This window comes from Scleropages formosus, chromosome 3 (assembly GCF_900964775.1).
Source record: "Scleropages formosus chromosome 3, fSclFor1.1, whole genome shotgun sequence".
NCBI classification, from domain to species: Eukaryota; Metazoa; Chordata; class Actinopteri; order Osteoglossiformes; family Osteoglossidae; genus Scleropages; species Scleropages formosus.
In genome coordinates, this window is record NC_041808.1 from 5,725,791 (window position 1) to 5,744,694 (window position 18,904).

At 47.8% G+C, this 18,904-nt stretch overlaps 1 protein-coding gene across 2 annotated transcripts; it reads left to right on the top strand.

Moving 5' to 3' along the window:
* The first annotated feature begins 208 nt into the window (after positions 1-208).
* On the top strand, positions 209-16,995 carry gpam (glycerol-3-phosphate acyltransferase, mitochondrial). Of its 2 annotated transcripts, none has more exons than XM_018762668.2 (21): positions 209-350; positions 5,219-5,350; positions 5,612-5,731; positions 5,852-5,925; positions 6,130-6,243; positions 6,339-6,476; positions 6,555-6,654; positions 7,082-7,218; positions 7,348-7,447; positions 8,113-8,325; positions 8,568-8,681; positions 9,189-9,274; positions 9,472-9,587; positions 10,612-10,682; positions 11,556-11,820; positions 11,915-12,057; positions 12,205-12,282; positions 12,470-12,607; positions 12,964-13,153; positions 13,660-13,718; positions 14,005-16,995. In XM_018762668.2, exons 2-21 carry the CDS (start codon positions 5,252-5,254, stop codon positions 14,119-14,121), a joined length of 2,472 nt encoding a protein of 823 aa, XP_018618184.1. In that variant the 5' UTR covers positions 209-350; positions 5,219-5,251; the 3' UTR covers positions 14,122-16,995. The 2 variants fall into 2 exon arrangements, with proteins under 2 accessions (XP_018618184.1, XP_018618185.1); XM_018762669.2 differs by lacking the exon at positions 209-350 and adding an exon at positions 414-754.
* Positions 16,996-18,904: the final 1,909 nt, after the last annotated feature.

The following is an 18,904-nucleotide window of genomic DNA, read 5'->3' on the forward strand; positions in this document are numbered from 1 at the left end:
CAAACAAGCGCCGATACCGCAGCCAGACGACCGCATCGCTCTCGTTCCTGTGCCTTAACATCTCGTGATTCTCCTTTGGAGTGCGAGTGTGTTTGTTGGAGCCAAGCCTCTCTGCGCATTTGCTCTCGGCTGCGAGTGTTTGAGAGGACACTTGGAAAACGTTGGCGTGCAGGGGAGCGCGGAAACAGCGCCCCCTGCTGGTTCCCTCCGGCACGGACAGCGACAGGAGGAGCCCGCTGCAGGCGCGCGGGCCGACCGTGTGTTCCGGTGTCAGTGCGGTGTGTTGCTGGGAATCGGGACCTTCAAGGACACGGGCCGAAGACATGCTGCACCGGGGGCTCCCGCGCACAGTAAGCAATGTCCTCTCTTTTTGTCTCGCGGGCGCGCGCGCGCGCGCTCTCGGACGACGCTGACTGTGCGGAGTACCGCGTGGCTTTGTTCGTGCGCTTCTGGGTATCTTTCCGCGTCAGTCAAACGGAGGTGACTTTTCGACGAAGAAGAGACGGTCTGGCTCCGGGTCCGAGGGCCTGTTCTCGCGCTTTGACCCCCCAGCCAGCTTCCGTCCTGCCGTGTTTCTTCTTAAGAAAAATGCGGAGCGGAACCGAACCTGCTCAGCCGGCGAGGCGGAAATAGGGACGCGAGTGGCTCATCCATCTAAAAAAATGTGCTTATGATCCTCGACATGCATACAACATACATAGTCATCTGCGTGTTAAGAACTTGAGAGGGCAGAGCCGCGCGAAACATGTAGCCGGTAAGTGAGATCGGTCGCGATCCGATCGTCGACGAGCGCTGAACAGAAGGAGAGGATACATTGTAGCGAAGTGTTGCAGCGCTAAACATCGCGGAGCGCTCGAGTCTGTCTGTGTGTGAGTCGTGTGTAACTGTGTGGTGGACGTGTGTGTGTGTGTGTGTGTGTGTGTGTGTGTATAACTGTGAGAGAGAGAGTCCTGCGGTGGACGTGTCATGTGTGTAACTGTGAGAGTCCTATGTGTGTGTGTGTGTGAGAGAGAGAGAGAGTCCTGCGGTGGACACATTCTACATTAACTGTAAGAGTTAGTGTGTGTGTGCCCGCGGGCATATACATGATACATATACATATATTTTTAACCGTTCTTGTATGTTATAACGAGTCCTACAGTGGACACATTGTGTATAACTATGAGTTTGCTGCATTGGACATGCTGTATATTACTCATACTAGCGGCCTACATTGGACGTGTGTAGCCTTGTGTCCCGCAGTAGACACACTCCACATGGGTGTTAGAGTGGACACTATATGTAACTGAGTGCAGGAGGAGGCTGGACACTCAAGCTGACTTGAGGAGCTCCTGCTGTGTCTTTGGAGCCAAAACTGGTTCTGATGAATGATACAACCTTATACTATAGCTCATATGTAAAATACTTAATTATAATATCATCATCACCATCCCTATCGTGGAATGTATCCTTTGCCTTGGCGTGTAACTCAAAGTGAGTTCAGTTAGCTAACTAGCTACGTGATATTATTCTGGAACTCTTGGGAGCTTTTGGAGCCGTTATACCCGCAAAGGTTGACTTTCTTCGGTAATCTTCCGCCGTCGGTAGGCTGCATCGCTCCCTACTTTTGCTGTTATCTGGAGTTTATCTATGCATATTGTTGCAGTGTAGAGCGACAACGCCCTAGTCCACATATTTCAGAACATATAATTGAGTGTGTTCATACCGTGAACAGAGAAGTAGCCTATGGTCAACTCGTGTCTTTCCTCCTGTTTCAAAAACGTGGTCCTGTGATTCCGCATCGCAAGTCGAGCAACTATTGACAGCACTCTGATCCAATGGCGTTGAGCGCTGTCAGATTGACAGTACTCTAGCCCAATGGTGTCGGGGGGGCCCTGGAGGGGGGCCAATCACATTTCAGAAGGGTGTGGTGCCACCCCTTTAGACACGCCCCTGGTTCGGTGTACAAGTGCAAGAAGCTGACATGTATTTGACCCAAGAACGGGTGAGTTGCGGAGGTTTACTGCTTCCCGTTGGCTCGTCCTCCTGGGGGGTCTGATCGAGAGGTTACTCCAGGTTGCTCGGTGCAGCTCCATTCACTGCTCACATACCCTGTGTGCTCTTCCAGCCCTCTGCAGACATTCTGTCCACAGTGTCTCACTCATTGTGTTCGATCGTGTCCCCAAAGCTGTCTTTGATCGCAAGCTGGCCGGCATGCAGACGGAGGTGCGTTGGCTTCCCCAGCAGCGATTGGTCAGCCGGGGACTCCGTCTCCCTGCTGTCATTGGTAGAGGCGGATCACACTACCGATGAAACAAAACACACTAGTTTCGTATCTGATGTCTCAGTAAGGGGATTGTGTATCTTTAGACTGTGGTGGGTTAACCACCTGGGGTTAGTGCTTCTGCATTTCAGTCGAGTTTCTGCGCTGATACACACACACACCACGCTGTACACTGGAGGCGGCGCTCATTTCTTTGCATCTATCATTTCCCCTGCTCTAGCTGCAGAAAAATGCCCACTTTGCTGATAGATGTCAGTTGACTCCCAGCGGTCATTCTCATCCTTCACACCTCTGCCTGTCCAGTGTGACACTGTGCCTGCTGTCAGGTGGACGCAAGTGTTTGCAGGCGGTGAAGGGAAAGCGCTGTGAGTGAGTCCAGTGTCCCGGTAGCTCCCGCAGAACCGATGCCACGACGGTGCTCTCTGGAGCTGCTCTGTTTGCTCACCGTGTTGATTTGCCCACAGGCCCCTCTGCATCTCTCTCTCCTGAGGCATTTCCTTTGTTTTTACTTTGGACTTTGCCACTAGCTTAGCCCCCATTCCTCCCTCCATCTGTCCCCGTTTACTTGGCAACCTCGCCGGTTGAGAAAGAAGTGCCGTTACCAACACGAAACATCTAGGCCAGGTTAGACCTGCAAGGGTGAAGAAGGAGGAAGTCCTTCGTGTGCTGATTTTGTAAAGCTGTCACTGAGAGTTTGCCTCGATGGGGGGTTGACAGGTTGCACATGACGGGAGGGAGACGGTGTTGTACCTTAAAGACCGGTAAAATCCAAAGGTGTCCAGCAGAACTCCGTGTTCGACTCCATCGGAGAGCGTGCTCTGCTGTCGCCCATGTGTCCCATCACACTGAAGTTTTACCTTCGGGGAATTAGGGCCGTGCCGCAACGCCGCGGTGCTCTTCCTCCGGAAGGTCGAGCGCTGACGCACATCCCCGGCAGCTCCTGAAAAGGAGATTAACGTCCACGTGGAAAACGAGATGCAGGACACGGCCCCCGCGACCCTGCAGCCTGGCGATTTGCAGATCTGCGTTCATTCATAAATGGATTGCCTCTGCGTCTGACCTACTTTTTAAACTAATCTCATGGCTCCGCCTCTTTAATTACATTTTTCTCCTTGATTACATTGATGGTGTTTAAGAACAAAGCATGTGACCTCAGGGAGCCCCGCTGACCAGGAATTGGTTCATGTAGAAGAGATACTGTGTGACTGAGAAGCAGTGATGGGGACCCACAGCAGGGCATCGCGGTGTTACTGGTGGCTTGGCTGGGTCTTCACAGTAAACTCTCGCCATGTTCATGGTGTCGGCTCATCAGGCCTTTGATGGTGACCTCCGCTGGCCTGGTGAATGTGTTCGGCGATGAAGAAAGGTGCTAGGAGTGATCCGCTGGAGCAGCCTACACAGTGTGTGGGTGTGCAGCTCTACCCAAGGTGTGTCAGTCCCTTAATCTAGCAGCTTCAAGAGTTTCCAGCAGTCTGGTGTGTTGTGTGCTTTTGGGGTATTTGGGAAATTCACTGAGTACTTGGGTTCAACTAAGTAGCAGAAGTCAGTTGTGTCACTTTGCAGGCTCACACACTTGACACCGAACAGGTCGGTGAGTCCTACAGGTGTGTCTTGTCCTCTGAGTTCTCAATCCAGGTGGTTCGGGTAGAGGGGCCCCCTCCCGCAAGTAGACGGGGAACCTGCTGCACCTGCTTGAGCTGCTTTCAGGACCAGCAGACCCTGTTCCGTACGGGACGGCCTCTCCAAAGATAGTCATCCGCCATGATGGGCACCACCCTTGGCGTCAAAGCTCAAACTCGCCATTGCAGATCTTCCGTTATTTGGGCGGAGGGTAGGGACAGTGTGCTGCATCCTTTTGTTCAGCATGGTTCTATAGGTCTGACTTTCTCCCTGAATGTATGTACCTGTTTGATGGTGAGAGTCTTTGTCATTTATCCTGGAAGCCAGGATATAGACAGGGGGCAGCTGGTAGCATAGTGGTTAGAGCTACTGCCTCTGGATCCAAAGGTTGCAGGTTGGGTAAATGGGTAAATAACTGTAACCTTAACACTGTAAGTCACTTTGGAGAGAAAAAAGCGTCGGCTAAATGACTAAATGTAATGTAAGTCCCGGGTCGGTGATGAAATCTGGCAGTAGTGTCACCACGGGTGGGGAGGTGCTATAAATACCTGCACTGACAGCAGAGGCGGGAGCGCGAAACTGCGCAGAACAGGGTTGTGTTCCTCCTGACCCTGTGTGGGTCACCTCCACACAGCTGCTCTGCTGAAGGATGGGAGGGGGCCCTGTTGTGAGGCTGGTCTTCATGTTTGCGCTGTGGATGAAGGCACCAGGCCATCTGACGACAGATTCCTTTTTTTAAATGTCACATTGGTAGTAATCACCTCCTAACTTAGACTGCAGGTCGGAGACCCGTCCAAGAGCCACATGATGGTAGAGTAGGCAAGATCAGGACTGTGGGGAGGAGGCTTTATGTCACTCTGGGGGACAGATTTAAATAAAAAAAAATGTAAGGGTTTCTGCAAATATACTTCACTGCATGTGGTGGACAGGGGACACGCTGCAGCTTGCAGGGTCACAGTTTGTTCACTCTTTCCATAGCTGACAGATGAAACCCTGGGTTCCTGTGTCGGGGCTCCGCGCGGTGTTGAATTCACTCATTAGCGGACGTCGTCTCCATTTCAGGTGGATTATTAATGGTTTTGTGCCGAAGGTGACTGCGTTTCTGAAAGCAGGTCGGCTGCAAGAGGGCGGCCGAGGTTGTTGGATGAGTCCTTTTTCAGCGAATGAAACACTGTTCTTAAATTCACACTTCAGCTCCAGTCAGCTCACCACGTGAGTGAGTCAATGATCCATCCAGCCCCACGGGCCTTGTTTGTTCCGGAATGATCTCTTAGCCTCCCGTCAGGTGAGCCCCCGGAGTTCATAGGTCTGAAATGTCTTCTCTCCGTGCTGCAGGTTCACGGTTGGTGTGTGATATAAAGAGCAGGAATGGAGGTTGTGGTCTCGTTCGGAGCGCAGGACAACGTTCTGCTGGCAAACTGCTCCGACCCACCAGGACACAGATGGAAGCCTCCCGGCGAGGATTCTGTAAGCAATGGGTGTCGCCGCAAAGATTATTAAATTAGCAGAGAACTTCAGTTACATTCTTCGGAGAATTCGTTACGTTCGTGGGATTTAAACATGCTCATTTAGAGCAGCTCTTTGTGAACCACATTACCTGCATCGGTAGTTAGTGTGTTCAGATCCTGGGAGGGGCCATGCTGTCGTACTCTGAATTTAGGTCCTGATTGACAAAGCGATAAAAACGATATTGATTTGCTGTGCTGTTCCCTGGATGTGGCTTCCCAGGACCGAAGCACAAGCCCTTCCGTGCTGCACTCTGTGGCCACCTCCTGGAAGGAAGGTCTGCTGAACCGCAAGAGGCCATTTGTGGGCAGGTGTTGCCACTCCTGCACACCTCAGAGTCAGGTAAACGTCACAGGAGGAGCTCCTGTCCAGGCCTTTGCAGGAAGCGCGTACGCAGTGCCGCTCTTTCGTTGGGAAGCCGTCTGACCAGCACGGTAAACGGCTCCTGTTGTTTTTCCCCAGGAGAAGCTCTTCAATCCCAGCATCCCATCCCTGGGACTGCGCAACGTGATCTACATCAATGAAACTCACACCAGGTATGTCGTATTAAAGTGCCCCCTGGTTGCGGCAGATGATGGTGGGGGATAGGAAGGGCTCTTGCAGGATCTCCCAGCCCGGCCCTGGAACAGTCAGGGATGAATAATCTTGGGTCTCTGTCTGCCGCCCTCCACTTTATCGTGACCCCAAGCCGTGTCGTCGATCAGTACATTTTTTGCGATTTCATATGTAATTTCCCGCAGGCACCGGGGCTGGCTGGCCCGACGACTCAGCTACATGCTCTTTGTACTCGAGCGTGACGTACGTAAGGACATGTTTGCCCGCAATGTGATGGAGAATGTGCTCAACAACAGCAGGTACAACAACACAGGGATTCGCATCCACGCACACACCCAACGAGTTCTCTTCCTGCCCTCGCTCTTCCTAAGCTGCCCTTCCTCTCGTGGTGCAGGGTAGAGAAAGCCATCACAGAGGTGGCTTCGGACACCTCCGTCCCCTCTCCAGGGCGCAAGGCGATTGAGAAGATGAGGCGAAAAGCCCGTGGGATCCTGCAGGAGATGGTGGCCAACATCTCGCCCACTTTCATCAGGTAGGTTCCTTTGTCCACCAGTGAAGAGAGCCTTGCTTAGAGGCCCCATAACCCCAGGTGTGCCCACCTCTCCGACAGGCTCACAGGATGGGTACTGCTCAAGCTCTTCAACAGCTTCTTCTGGAGCATCCAGATCCACAAAGGCCAACTGGAGATGGTGAAGAAGGCGGCGACAGAGGTGAGTGACTTGGTGGACAGGGTGAACTAAGGCTGGAAGGGTGTTGGGGCCACACCACAGCCTGTGGTCACCCTTACCAATTGTTGTTCACATCTCTACTGGAACATGGCCATGAGCTAGTGTCTCCATCTTCATCCGTTTTATTATTCTCTGCTCTGTGTTGCAATTCCAAAACTATGCAGTTTTTTTAATTAAAAATTACATCCATGTGTAGGAAGTTTTTTTTTTTTTAAACTTAATTGCTTCCAGGCTGTGTGTTGTTGTGTTATAAAATTCACCCAGATCAGTTCTGGTCCAAACACTGTAGTTCTGTGTTGTCAGAAGACACCAGGATGGGTGAACTGTAGTATCGGTCAGTCCTCAGTCCTTCTCTGTGTCGTCCTTCTTGTCGCGTCAGTCGTGTCAGCGTGAATGCTCTGTGTTTCAGCACAACGCGCCTTTGGTCTTCTTACCTGTGCACAAGTCCCACATCGACTACCTGCTCATCACCTTCATCCTCTTCTGTCACAACATTAAAGCACCTCACATCGCTGCTGGCAACAACCTCAACATCCCCATCTTCAGGTGAGGCCATCAACAGCCACTGGCTCGCAGTGTCCTTCGCCTGTTTCACCGAGGGGGCTCCGCATGGGCTGCGATGCCACAGGGACGTGCGTGTCACATTTATGAGATACATTTCGCTCTCGCCCTCAGCACGCTGATCCATAAACTGGGAGGCTTCTTCATCCGCCGGAGGCTGGACGAGAGTGCCAATGGGAAGAAGGACGTGCTGTATCGCACACTGTTGCACGCGGTAAGTGTTACTTGTCTCCTGCTTTGTAGCGTTTCTGCTGTCATGGTGCACGCTGGAGACATCCTGATGTTCTGCACGCATTTCAAAAGAGCTTTCTCACCAGCGCTAAAGTGTAAGCTCATGGATGGGGTGAGTGATGCACTCTCAGAAGTCGTTCCCGTTGAACTAATACAACTGCACTGATTCTACAGTTTGATGGCTCTTCGCCTTAGTATATAGACTCCTCGGTAGCCACAGGGAGCACTTGGTTACACTTATGCCAGGGGAGATATTGTTTGGGGCATAGTGTTTCCACTGTGCCTTGGATACTGTGGCATTCTGGGATTTCACTGCAGTGAGTGGAACACACTTCCTGCATTTGGGTGGGCGGAGCCATGTTGCCCACATTCGTTTTATTCTTACAGTCTGTAGCCCTCCTACTGCACCTGCTGTTCAACTGGATTATCCTCCGTTTACCACACCGAATGCACAAACTGGGTGATCCTGCAGTCTGAGACAGAGTCAGGACCGAGGGGAGAAAAGACGAGCGTCTCCTGTTACGTCCTCGTCGTCTATAATCTCTTCACAGCACATCCGGACTCCTTTTGTGTTTGTATCTGGCTTGTTTCCTTTGGGTCTCGCTCACACTCTCGTCCTCTCTCTTCTCTTTCCGACTGTACCCCCAGTACACTGAGGAACTCCTTCGTCAGCAGCAATTCCTGGAGGTCTACCTGGAAGGCACTCGCTCGCGTAGCGGCAAGCCGTCCCCGCCTCGAGCGGGCATGCTGTCCTTTGTGGTCGATGCGTTGTGCAACAGCAACATCCCCGATGTGCTCATCGTGCCTGTGGGAATCTCCTACGACCGCATCATTGAGGGAAACTACAACAGCGAGCAGCTGGTACCTCCCCCTCAGCAACGAGCAGTTACTCCCATAAATACTCCCCTGATCGATGGCTGCGAATCCATTCAGTCCACATCCAGACCAAAAATCCTGGTTTCGGGGTGTTCCAAGGTCCTGCTGTGAACAGCTGTCGGTCTCGTCACCGGGAGGAACGCGGCTAAATCGGCTTAATTAGGGAAGTGTAATTTAACTCATAGACCAAATCATACTGCTCTCTGATTCCCCTCCCAACTTCCCAGGGGAAGCCGAAGAAGAACGAGAGCTTGTGGGGCGTGGCCTGCGGAGTGTTCCGGATGCTGAGGAAGAACTACGGCTGTGTGCGCGTCGACTTCACTCAGCCCTTCTCCCTCAAGGTGCCCGTTGGAGCCCTGCTGACATTGGGCATCTCAATAAATACTGCCCACTTCAGTTGTTCTTCTGACTTAGACTGCTAATTTACTATATTTACATCAGTTCTCTCCTTCGGTTTACACTCGGATGCATAATATCTATTCTGAGGAACACAATCAACAAATTCCAGCTTCCGGGACACATGTTTACATTTACATTTTACATTTACATTTATTCACTTAGCAGGCGCTTTTCTCCAAAGTAACTTTCAGTGAACTCTATGTAGTGTTACTGGCCCACACACCTTGTTCACTATGGTGACTTACACTGCTAGATACACTACTTACACTGGGTCACTCATCCATACATCAGTGGAACACACACACACTCTCTCTCACTCACACACTGTGGGGGAACCTGACACGTTGCATGTGAATGTGCCAAAGGGCTGAAATAAAGCCTGCTGGTATTTGATGCTGTGCGTATCAGAGGGGAAATGATATAACTGTATGTCCTCCTGCATCTTCCAGGAGTACCTGGACACGCAGCGGTGCAGACAGCTTCCAGCTCCACTTTCCCTTGAGCAGCTCCTCATTCCAACCATCATAGAAGCACAGTACGTCCACCTGGCTCAGGGTCAGGGAGTCAGGCTTCTGACTGATGTAGAATCGTGCCAGACAATGTTCGCACGTGCCGTATCTTTCGTAATCCCTGATCCTCTGTGTTTGTGAGGAATTCGAGGCTTTTGTGGATTTTTGCTAACCTTCTGATTTTTTTTTTTTTCTTTCTTTCCCCTCTCTGTTTGTGGCACAGGCCCGATGAGGCCTTCTTCATGGGTGAGGAAGAGGAGCAGCTCAATGCTGGAGACTTGTCAGATGAGCCCTGGAGAAGGCAGGTCATCGCCAACCTGGCCAAGCATGTCCTCTTCAGTAAGCACTCCTACTCTCCTTCCTCTCCTCCTCCCACCACTCGACTGTGTTCCATTTACCTATGTTTGTTAAGCAGATGCTTTTCTCCAAAGCAGAGTAAACAAAAGTGTATTTCACAGCAGCTCTAGATGCGAATGTGATCTTTGAAGCACAGTCAGCTTGTCCAATAACATTTTTGCTGGAGCACATTACACACAGTTAGCTGCATATAGAATTGATAGGGAAACAGACGTGACTGTGCCACAGATGGTGTGATGCAAACTGATGGAGTAGTTCGGGGGTCAGACTGCACGATTAGCACTGGCATTTCAGGGACTGTAGTGCTGAATGTTTAATCGAAGACCTGCACGTTAGCCTTTGGGTGACCTCTTACAGAAACTGTTCCAATGAGACTCAAAAGTTCAAGTTTGTTGTCAGATACAAGTACCATGTACAAGTATCATGAAATTCTTTCTGAATGCTTCTCCACAGACTATGGAAAAAGACAGAGACAATAGAAATACTACACAAACAAGACAATGACAATGACAGTGAGTATTGCAACAGCAATAGCAATAAATAATGGTAACAGTGATAACAATAATACAAGGTGACAGCCAGAGAACTCAGAACGAGAGAATGTGAATGAGAGTGCTTAAAGTGACAGTATAATTTACCAATGTGCTTGGGAGGAGCAGTCCAACTCTAGTTACTAAAGGTGGCACATTGGTTAGTGTTGTATACTCTTACAGCACTGGGGTAAAAGCTGTTCCTGTACCTAGCGGTGCGGGTTCGAATAGACCTGAGCCGTTTTGCAGATGGCAGAGAAGAGAAAAGTGCCCGTGCGGGGTGACTGTGATCTTTCATGATGCGCATCGTCTTTCTGAGGCAGCGTGTGGTAAAAAATTTGGTATGCTGTAAAGGAAATGTGGTGATTCTCAGTAAGTCATCAAACATCTTGGAATTGCAATTTACTTCTGTCCAGACACCGATATGTGTATATATTCCAACCCTCTTGACAGATTTCTGTTCTGTTTCCGTTCAGCTGCCAGCAAGTCGTCTGCGGTCATGTCCACACACATAGTGGCCTGCCTGCTCCTGTACAGACACCGGCAGGTCAGTCCACTGCTCTCTCTTTTATACCTGTACTTCAGCACCTGCAATACCCACTCCTGTATCCTGATGTTTTTTGGGTATAGTACCAACATCTTTAACATTATAGAGAAGTGGGACAGTAGTACGGGTGATCTTTGGCTTACGGTCCTTGGGATTCCTTTACAATGACTAAGTGTACTTTGTCATAAATCCTCTTACATGGAAATAAGGCCATATAAACAGTTAACATGAATCAATTCTAAGTTGTAAAATAGGCCTTTTTTTCCTTTCTTTCTAATTGCACATGTTATGTCATAATAATTCTAATATAGAATAATAATATAAATACAATACAGTATTATAATTATACATATATGACTCAGTATCTGCAATAATGTTCTTAAAACATTACTCTGGATACTTTGACTTACCCTCATACTTTCCTTGCTGTACTATAATTTTCCACTTTCATTGCTAAACCTGTTGTCTTTTTCTTTCAGCACCACTCAGTTTTTCACTTGCCTGCTATTCTGGACAAAAAGTAACTTGAAAGGACTCTTAAAAGAAACGTTTTGTAAACAAAATGATCAGCGCTACACGCCCAAACGCTGACAGACCCGAACGATAACAGATACGGTGTCTTGCGGCACCACGGCCGGGCAATGTCGTCATAGAGCAGGTGGAGCAGTCATCGCTAGATATTACAGGCAAACATTGGACTCGGTTATTAAAATTAATGGGACTGCTGTTGTAACTCCAGGTGGTCATAAGTGGCATATGTTGTAACTCGAGGACTACCTGTATGTTGATTTGGTGCCTCAAACATTGGGGTGGGGGGGCACTTGCATGTCACTCAGACATCGATATTTACTCCTTGCTGTGGCCATCCTGCAGGGCATCGCCCTGTCCAAGCTAGTGGAGGATTTCTTCAACATGAAGGAGGAGATCCTGTCCCGGGACTTTGACTTGGGCTTCTCTGGCAATTCGGAAGATGTGGTGATGCATGCCCTGCACCTGCTGGGCAACTGCGTGAATGTGACGAGCACCAGCCGCAACACAGAGTTTGTCATCTCCCCCAGGAACACTGTGCCCGCCCTGTTCGAGCTTAACTTTTACAGCAATGGCCTCTTCCATGTCTTTATCGCAGATGCCATCATAGGTACGATCACCGAGTGTCACCACCGTTGCAGTAATGTAATTCAGCCGCTCCTTGCTGTTGCCAGAGAGATTAGTGTTGAATGTTTGTGTCCCAGCATGCAGTGCTCTGGCCCTGCTGAAGGAACAGGCAAGGGAGACGGAGGGAAGCTCCTCCAAGACACTGATCAGCCAGGAACGTCTCATCTGCAGGGCTGCAGGACTCTCGCATTTCCTGTCCAACGAGGTGGCTGTAGCTATGGTAAGGACAGGCTGAGGAGGGAAAGCTTGCCGAGGAGGAATTAATCCGGGTTGTGTTGACAAGTCTAAGATGTTATTGTCTGATCTTCTGCTTGGTTTGTGAAGAGAAAAGTGTCTGTGATCTTGAAAATGTCTCTTCGGCCTGCAGCCTTGTCAGATGATTTATCAAGTCTTCCACGATGCAGTTGGCCGGTTGATTCAGTACGGTGTTTTGCTGGTCGCTGAGGTAAGGAACTTTTAGTTCTGCTCCTCTCATCTTTCACCATGGTCACACCTTCTTTGTAACAGATGGTCCTCCTGTCACCCTCTATCTATTGAGCCATCTTAGATTTTAACACATCTTTGTTTTTCGACCGTATGCGGAGGACCATGGATTTGATTACATTTATTGTGTGCGTTTGCGGGTTTTGCAGGAGGAGCAGGAAGAGCTCAGCCCCAGTGCTACGGAGGAGCCTTGGCCCAAGCGATTCCCTGAGCCCCTGTCATGGAGGAGCGACGAGGAGGATGAGGACAGTGACTTTGGTGAAGAGCAGCGAGACCGTTACCTGAAAGTGAGTTTGAGTCACATAATCTCCCAGCGTTCACAAAAGCTCTGAGATCCTCACTCAAACCCTGATCTGCTCCACCTGGAGTTTCACAAGCAGAGGAACAGTAAATGTCCTTCACGACACCACTTACATATCCTTTAACTTATGCGTTCTTAACAATCTGGTCAGCGGTTACACCTTCTTTCACACACCAGTTACACACCCTTTAATAAACTTAGATTCATTCTAGCAATGAAACCAGTCTCCATGCTGTTGGCTCCACACTGCGTTCACGCTCCTAAATATTCACCAGGCAACATACCCATTGCCTTAATGGCTCTGGGCCTGGCCTGTCTCTGATGGCGTTTCGTCCCTTGTAGGTGAGCTCATCCTCAGAGCACCAGGAGTTCTTCACTTTCCTGCAGCGGCTGCTCAGCCCAGTCTTGGAGGCATACGCAGGTGCTGCCATCTTTGTGCATGGCCTGGAGCGGCCCATTGCTGAGAGAGAATACACCATGCAGCTCTTCAGATACCTGCTGACTCGCACAGAGAGGGGAGTCGCCACATACGGTGAGATTTAACAGGGGTTTAAAGTTGGTGAGTTGGTAACTTCTGCTGGAGTTTAGCTTGCCCATGTACTACCAGTTGGCACACCAAAGTATTGTTACATTTGCATTTAACAGAAACGTGCAGTTTAAAAAATATTTTACTATGCACAGACATCCCAAGAGAATAAAGTCGGAAGGAGCAGACAGCCTGGGTTCTACCGGTCCGTTTCAGTCTAGCTTGTGGTCAAATGTGATAGGAGCCTTCTGACAATGGATCCCGTGACCTTCCTCCACTAAGAGAGGAAGGAAAGAGGGAATGAGGGGTGGAAGCAAGGAAGAGTAAGAACTAAAGGGCTGGCGATGATTTAGTGTTTGCAACCGACAACTGAAAATATTTACATTAATTCTGATGACGTATACGCATTCCCAGGCTCTTCATTGCATTTCACGTGAAAGTGAAGCTGTTGCTTAACCTCCTCCTAAACCATCCCTCTCCTTGTCCCTCTCCTTGTCTTTCACCAACAACAGGGGAGAGCGCAACACACTACCTCGTAAAGAATACAGTGAAAACGTTTAAAGAACTTGGGGTAAGGTTGTGTTTGCTAAATATTAATCCGTGACTGAATCTGAAAATGATCTAAGATTTTTGATGAAAAATGATTCATTTCAGGCTGACCACGTTGAAGAAACGGTTATAGAAGCTGCCCTCATTTATATCCCTGCTCCCACTGAGCTGTGTTTGTGCAGTGTAGCACTCCTCCTTGTATAAACATGGGCTCCTGGGTACATGTGCATGTTATCTTTATCGTGGTACCTGGGGGTCAGTGGCCCCTGAGGGAGTCCTACTCAGCTCCTCGCTCCCTCTGGCTCTAGGTCCTGAAAGAGCGACGGGAGAGTGGAGTGTCGGTGCTGGAACTCACGGGAACATTCTTACCTCAGGCCAACCGTAGGAAGCTCCTCCAATACATCATCAGCTTCAGCCTCCTGTAACAAGCCACGTGGGAACCTGAGCTCATGTTCTGCAAAGGGCTTTTGCTGGCTACATCAAAACGAAATAAAACACAAGGTGCTACTCTATGGCAAAGTTTTACCAAAGAAGTGCCTTCAGAAACACCAGAATAACAAACGAGAGGCTCCTCCATTCTTTTGCAGTGAGACCGCTGTTCAGTGCACAGCTGCCAAGGCTATCGAGGAGTGGAAATAGTGGCAGTCCACGATTAATTCTTAGAGTAAATACCAGTGAAAACCCTCGCATTTGAGGTTTGTCCTTTTAGCTCCTCCCTGGTCACAATGAATTTGTTCTCTGGGGTTAACCTGCAGCAGAAATTAGCCAAACGTACGCTATGGTGATACTGAGCAATGCTAAATCAGAAGCCTTTACTCTGCACTACATTAAAGCATGTGTCTGGGCAAATGCTTGCATCTGTACCTCATCACCATGGAACCCTTGATAAGTGTAATCAAACATAAGAAACAGGTGTGGTCCTGTACATGCCACGCCTCTGTGAAGGGGTTTAGACAGCTAGTCTCGTTTATAATACAGTAAAAATTCAGAGTCTGGGTCACGGGCATAGTGTGTGTCTCAAACCAGGAACGATGATCAAACGTGGAAGGAGGTGCAGTAGGCTCCATCTGTCGCTCATTCCAAACTTGTGGCTACTTTACTTCCCTGCTCAGCAGCCTGGCACCCTCTGCTAATGCCTTACGTTCCAGCAACATTGCAGGATTAGTTTTACTGCTGTGGGGATGGGGGTTGGATGGGGTGGTGGCTGGAAAGTTCTCATACCCTATCAGTCAAGCACCCACCCCACAATACTGCAGCAATATTGCCATGATTCCTCTGATGTTTTGAGGAAATAATGTATCAGCTTATAATGTCTTGTATGTATGTGCTTCTCAAGGCATTATGTAAGTTTTTTTTTTTAATAATATTAAAAATAATATATTCATAGTAGTTTAGTCAACAAACCAATTTTTCCCTGCAGCTACTGCTGCATTCTGCAGTTAAAGTGAATGGGTTTTAGTCACAGGTCAGTAGATTTTGATGTAGTTAGTCATTAAATAAACAACAATGAGGAGTTTCCTTGTTCGCTGTAGTTATTGGAGGACAGGTTTAAAAAAAAAAAAAAAAAACAAAACCAACTTTGGTACAGACCACAGACCCTTGTGGACTCACGTGGTTATATGCACTTACATATAAACGCACAAAAAAATCTGTATTTAAAGTGGATTTGGGAGGAATAGTAGAAGCAAACGCATACACACAAATGCATTCAAAGCATACGCTCGTAGTGCCACGCAAAATGTGGACTGTTGAAAATGTATGTGTATAAAAAAATGACTTTAGAAGCAACGGATCAACACTTGTTTTCATTAGAGATGTTTGTTGTTTAGGGAGATGATAAAGATGATGATGATGGTAGTGACTGATACCATTCGGCAAGTAATGTTGCCCTGGTAAATGGACCACTGCCAAAGTGCCGCTCGTTTTTCTCCATTCAGCGCAGCTCTCTTGTCTGTCAACGGCTGTTCTCTCATCAGACACAGAAATGCACATAGACCGGCACAATGGCAGGAGCTTTTCAATCTATACATAAAAACCTCTTGTGGCCTTCTGCTGGACCAATGACAATGTGCATTCAGGTCCATCAAGAGCATCTAAGGGGTGACCTGAAGAAAGCAGCGGACCACAGATGAGGTCGAGGAGGAGAAATAAAAATCTTACCAGCCAAGGGGCTTAGGAATGTAAATGGTCAATGGTGAGATGGAATAAAGTATCGTTAGCTGTTATTAGAATCTCTAGTGACCTTTGTTGCTGTCCTGGATTGTTAGTCACCAGGGGCCTTAAAGGTGTACTGTATCAACTAGTGAATGTTTGTCAAACAAAGCTGTGAAATACATCGTTTTCTTTTACTTTCTGCTCGATTAGCCCGAGTACATTGTGAGGCATTCTGTCTTGTATGGTTTGCAGACATCTTTCATGTAAGGAGGAGGGATTTTATCTCTTGGTTCTATTACCCAGATTTGAGTTTTCATTTGAAATAATAAGCAGGATGAACGCGTGTGTAAGACCCGCATAGGAGATCACAGCTATCACATTAAACGAAGAGAATATTTTTCCTGTCTGAATGTCAAAGGAGTTCTAAGTAGCAATAACAAGCCACATTGACAGTAAACAGAATGCTAGATAAACATCCCGTCGCACGTCACATGCACACTCATACATGTACAGTATCTGTCTACTGCAAAATAAAAACGGTACCTTTGAGCGGTTTTCAAATTACAATGTGTGCATTTTTCAGTAGTCTGAATAATCACAATTAAAATGACTTATTGCATGATTGCTTTTTAGTTGTTGGTGACATCTGGTGGAACCATTAAACTGTTGGGTAATATCTGTACCAGGGAAAGACTGTCTCATGTTGGCGGTGTGGGCTATCTTGACTGTCCACCTTCAGAAAGGGAGACCATCTGCAGGGAAACAGACTTTACAAAGAAGGGTGAGCCTTGTGGAGAAGCTCACCAGTCATCCTGAACAGATGCAACAAATTGCATTTTCCCTCTTATAAATATGATAACATACTGCAGTGCTGATGCTTTCATAGTCTGAGGAGAAACCACAGTAAACAATGTCTCAAGCAGTGAACTTCCACAACAGGCATGTGTTTTCTTTTTCAGATTCCTCAGTCCAGAAATTTGAATTGCATCAAGCTGTTACTGTTTACTGTTACTGGCTATCATTGTTTTTCAGCAAAATTGTGATAAACCAATCTGTAGATAATCTCCATTTTCCCTTTATCTGACAGCACTTGGAAAATGCACTGATGATGGTTATGTTAACTGGTTTAAATAAAATGAATTCTGCGAGAGGATCCATGTGTTGGTTCTTTTTTCAACAGCACTTGACAATTAATAGATGCAACCCCATGATCGTCAGCCACTGTTATATTATCCTACATAGCCTGCTTATTAAATAAATTGTTCCCTTACAATTTCGAATGAAAAATTCTAGAATGAAGACTTGATCACTGCCCTCTAATACCAAACAATGTGTTTCAAAAGCAATGTGTTCTTCTGTTTGCATTGTTTTGACATTTCACTTCAAAAAAATGTTTTGGTCACCAAAATCCACAAATCTACAGCATACAGTAGACCTATATATGGGGTGCAAGATAGGGGTGCAAGTTTTTCTGAACTCCAGCAACCACATTATGTCCATCTGTCCTTTGTACATCAACCGTCAGACCATGTCCATCACCTATGTGTGCAGGATCAGGACAGTCCTGAGTTCCAGGAAATTCTGGTGTCCACGGGATGAGATAAAAAATAATCACCCCCATTAGTTTGTGCCACATGGAGAAGAGAATCACCTGTCCGCACCTATAAATTTCACTTTCAAAAGTCCACTTTTGTTGGATATGCCTTTGGAGGAAAGCATTTGCTAAATTAATAAGTGTAATCCATCCAGTTTCAATAATGGCTTATGAGCAGAGTCACATTTAACCGGAGCCTATCGCGGAAGTATTGAGCGCAAGGCAGAGGTGGGGGTAAACCCTGGACGGGATGTCAGTCCATCACAAGGTAGCCACACACACTCACCCATTAACACACTCAGAGCAATTTAGCATCACCAATTCACTTGAACTGCATGTGTTTTTACTGTGGGAGAAAACCAGAGTACCTGAAGCAAACCCACACAGACACATATTGAACACGCAAACTCCACACAGACTGAGTTGGAATCAAACCCATGTTCTCTTGCACCACCCAGGTGCTTTAAGGAGGCAGCGCCAATCGGTGCCCTGCTGTGCCGCTGTGAATAAATGTAATAGAAACAGAAAACGGACTCTTCTTACCAGTACAAGTGCAATTTACTACACTTTTAACAGCAGGGGGCGTAATACATTTGCTTTCGGAAGTGTGACGTGGACTAAGTATGTACTTTAATATTTGTCAGTTAAGTGTGTTTTATAATCTGCAATACTCTCACAGCCTGTGAGAAACCAACTACACAGCAACACTCGGTGTTTCCATGGTAAAGACCATGTAAGCAGGATGTAACCACTACCTGTCCAGACAACCAACACCAACACACACACACACATTTTCAGAACCGCTTGTCCCATATGGGGTCGCGGGGAACCGGAGCCTACCCGGCACCACAGGGCGTAAGGCCGGAGGGGGAGGGGACACACCCAGGACGGGACGCCAGTCCATCGCAAGGTACCCCAAGCGGGACTCAAACCCCAGACCCACCGGACAGCAGGACTGTGGTCCAACCCACTGCACCACCGCACCCCCCCAACACCAACAGTCAACACCATTTTCACACACAAACACACACTCAGTAACAGTTTTACACATTTTTAGGTATTCCTTCTGGCAAATACTGATCTGTCTGAAAGCTCTGATAATTTACAAAGAAAATAGCTTGCATAATATTTTCAGTGTATTTTTGTGCCAATTTATTTGACTTTGACCATCAGTCGTAATTTACTTTTATGATGAGATTTTCTTCTCTTTTCCATTGAAAACGCTCGCAGTTTAGATGTATTTTGTCACGCTGAGGCAAACTACTATTATGTTAATCTATTTGCCAAAAAATAAACACTAAACATAGCTAAACAAAGCATGCGTCTTCTGTAAGTGTTTCTCAATGCCTTTAATGTTGTAAACGCAAACAGATTTAAGTCACACACCTGGAACAAAAGGTGAAAGAACTGCCCCTATACCCCGCAGCACCTCAAGGGGTGAAGCCTTTGCCTGGAAAAAC

Coding starts and splice junctions, on each gene's coding strand:
- gpam (XM_018762668.2), top strand. CDS start 5,252: ATGGAGGTTGTGGTCTCGTTCGGAGCGCAGGACAACGTTCTGCTGGCA. Junction 10,683..11,555: donor TCCTGTACAGACACCGGCAG/GTCAGTCCACTG, acceptor GCCATCCTGCAG/GGCATCGCCCTGTCCAAGCT. Junction 11,821..11,914: donor TATCGCAGATGCCATCATAG/GTACGATCACCG, acceptor TTTGTGTCCCAG/CATGCAGTGCTCTGGCCCTG.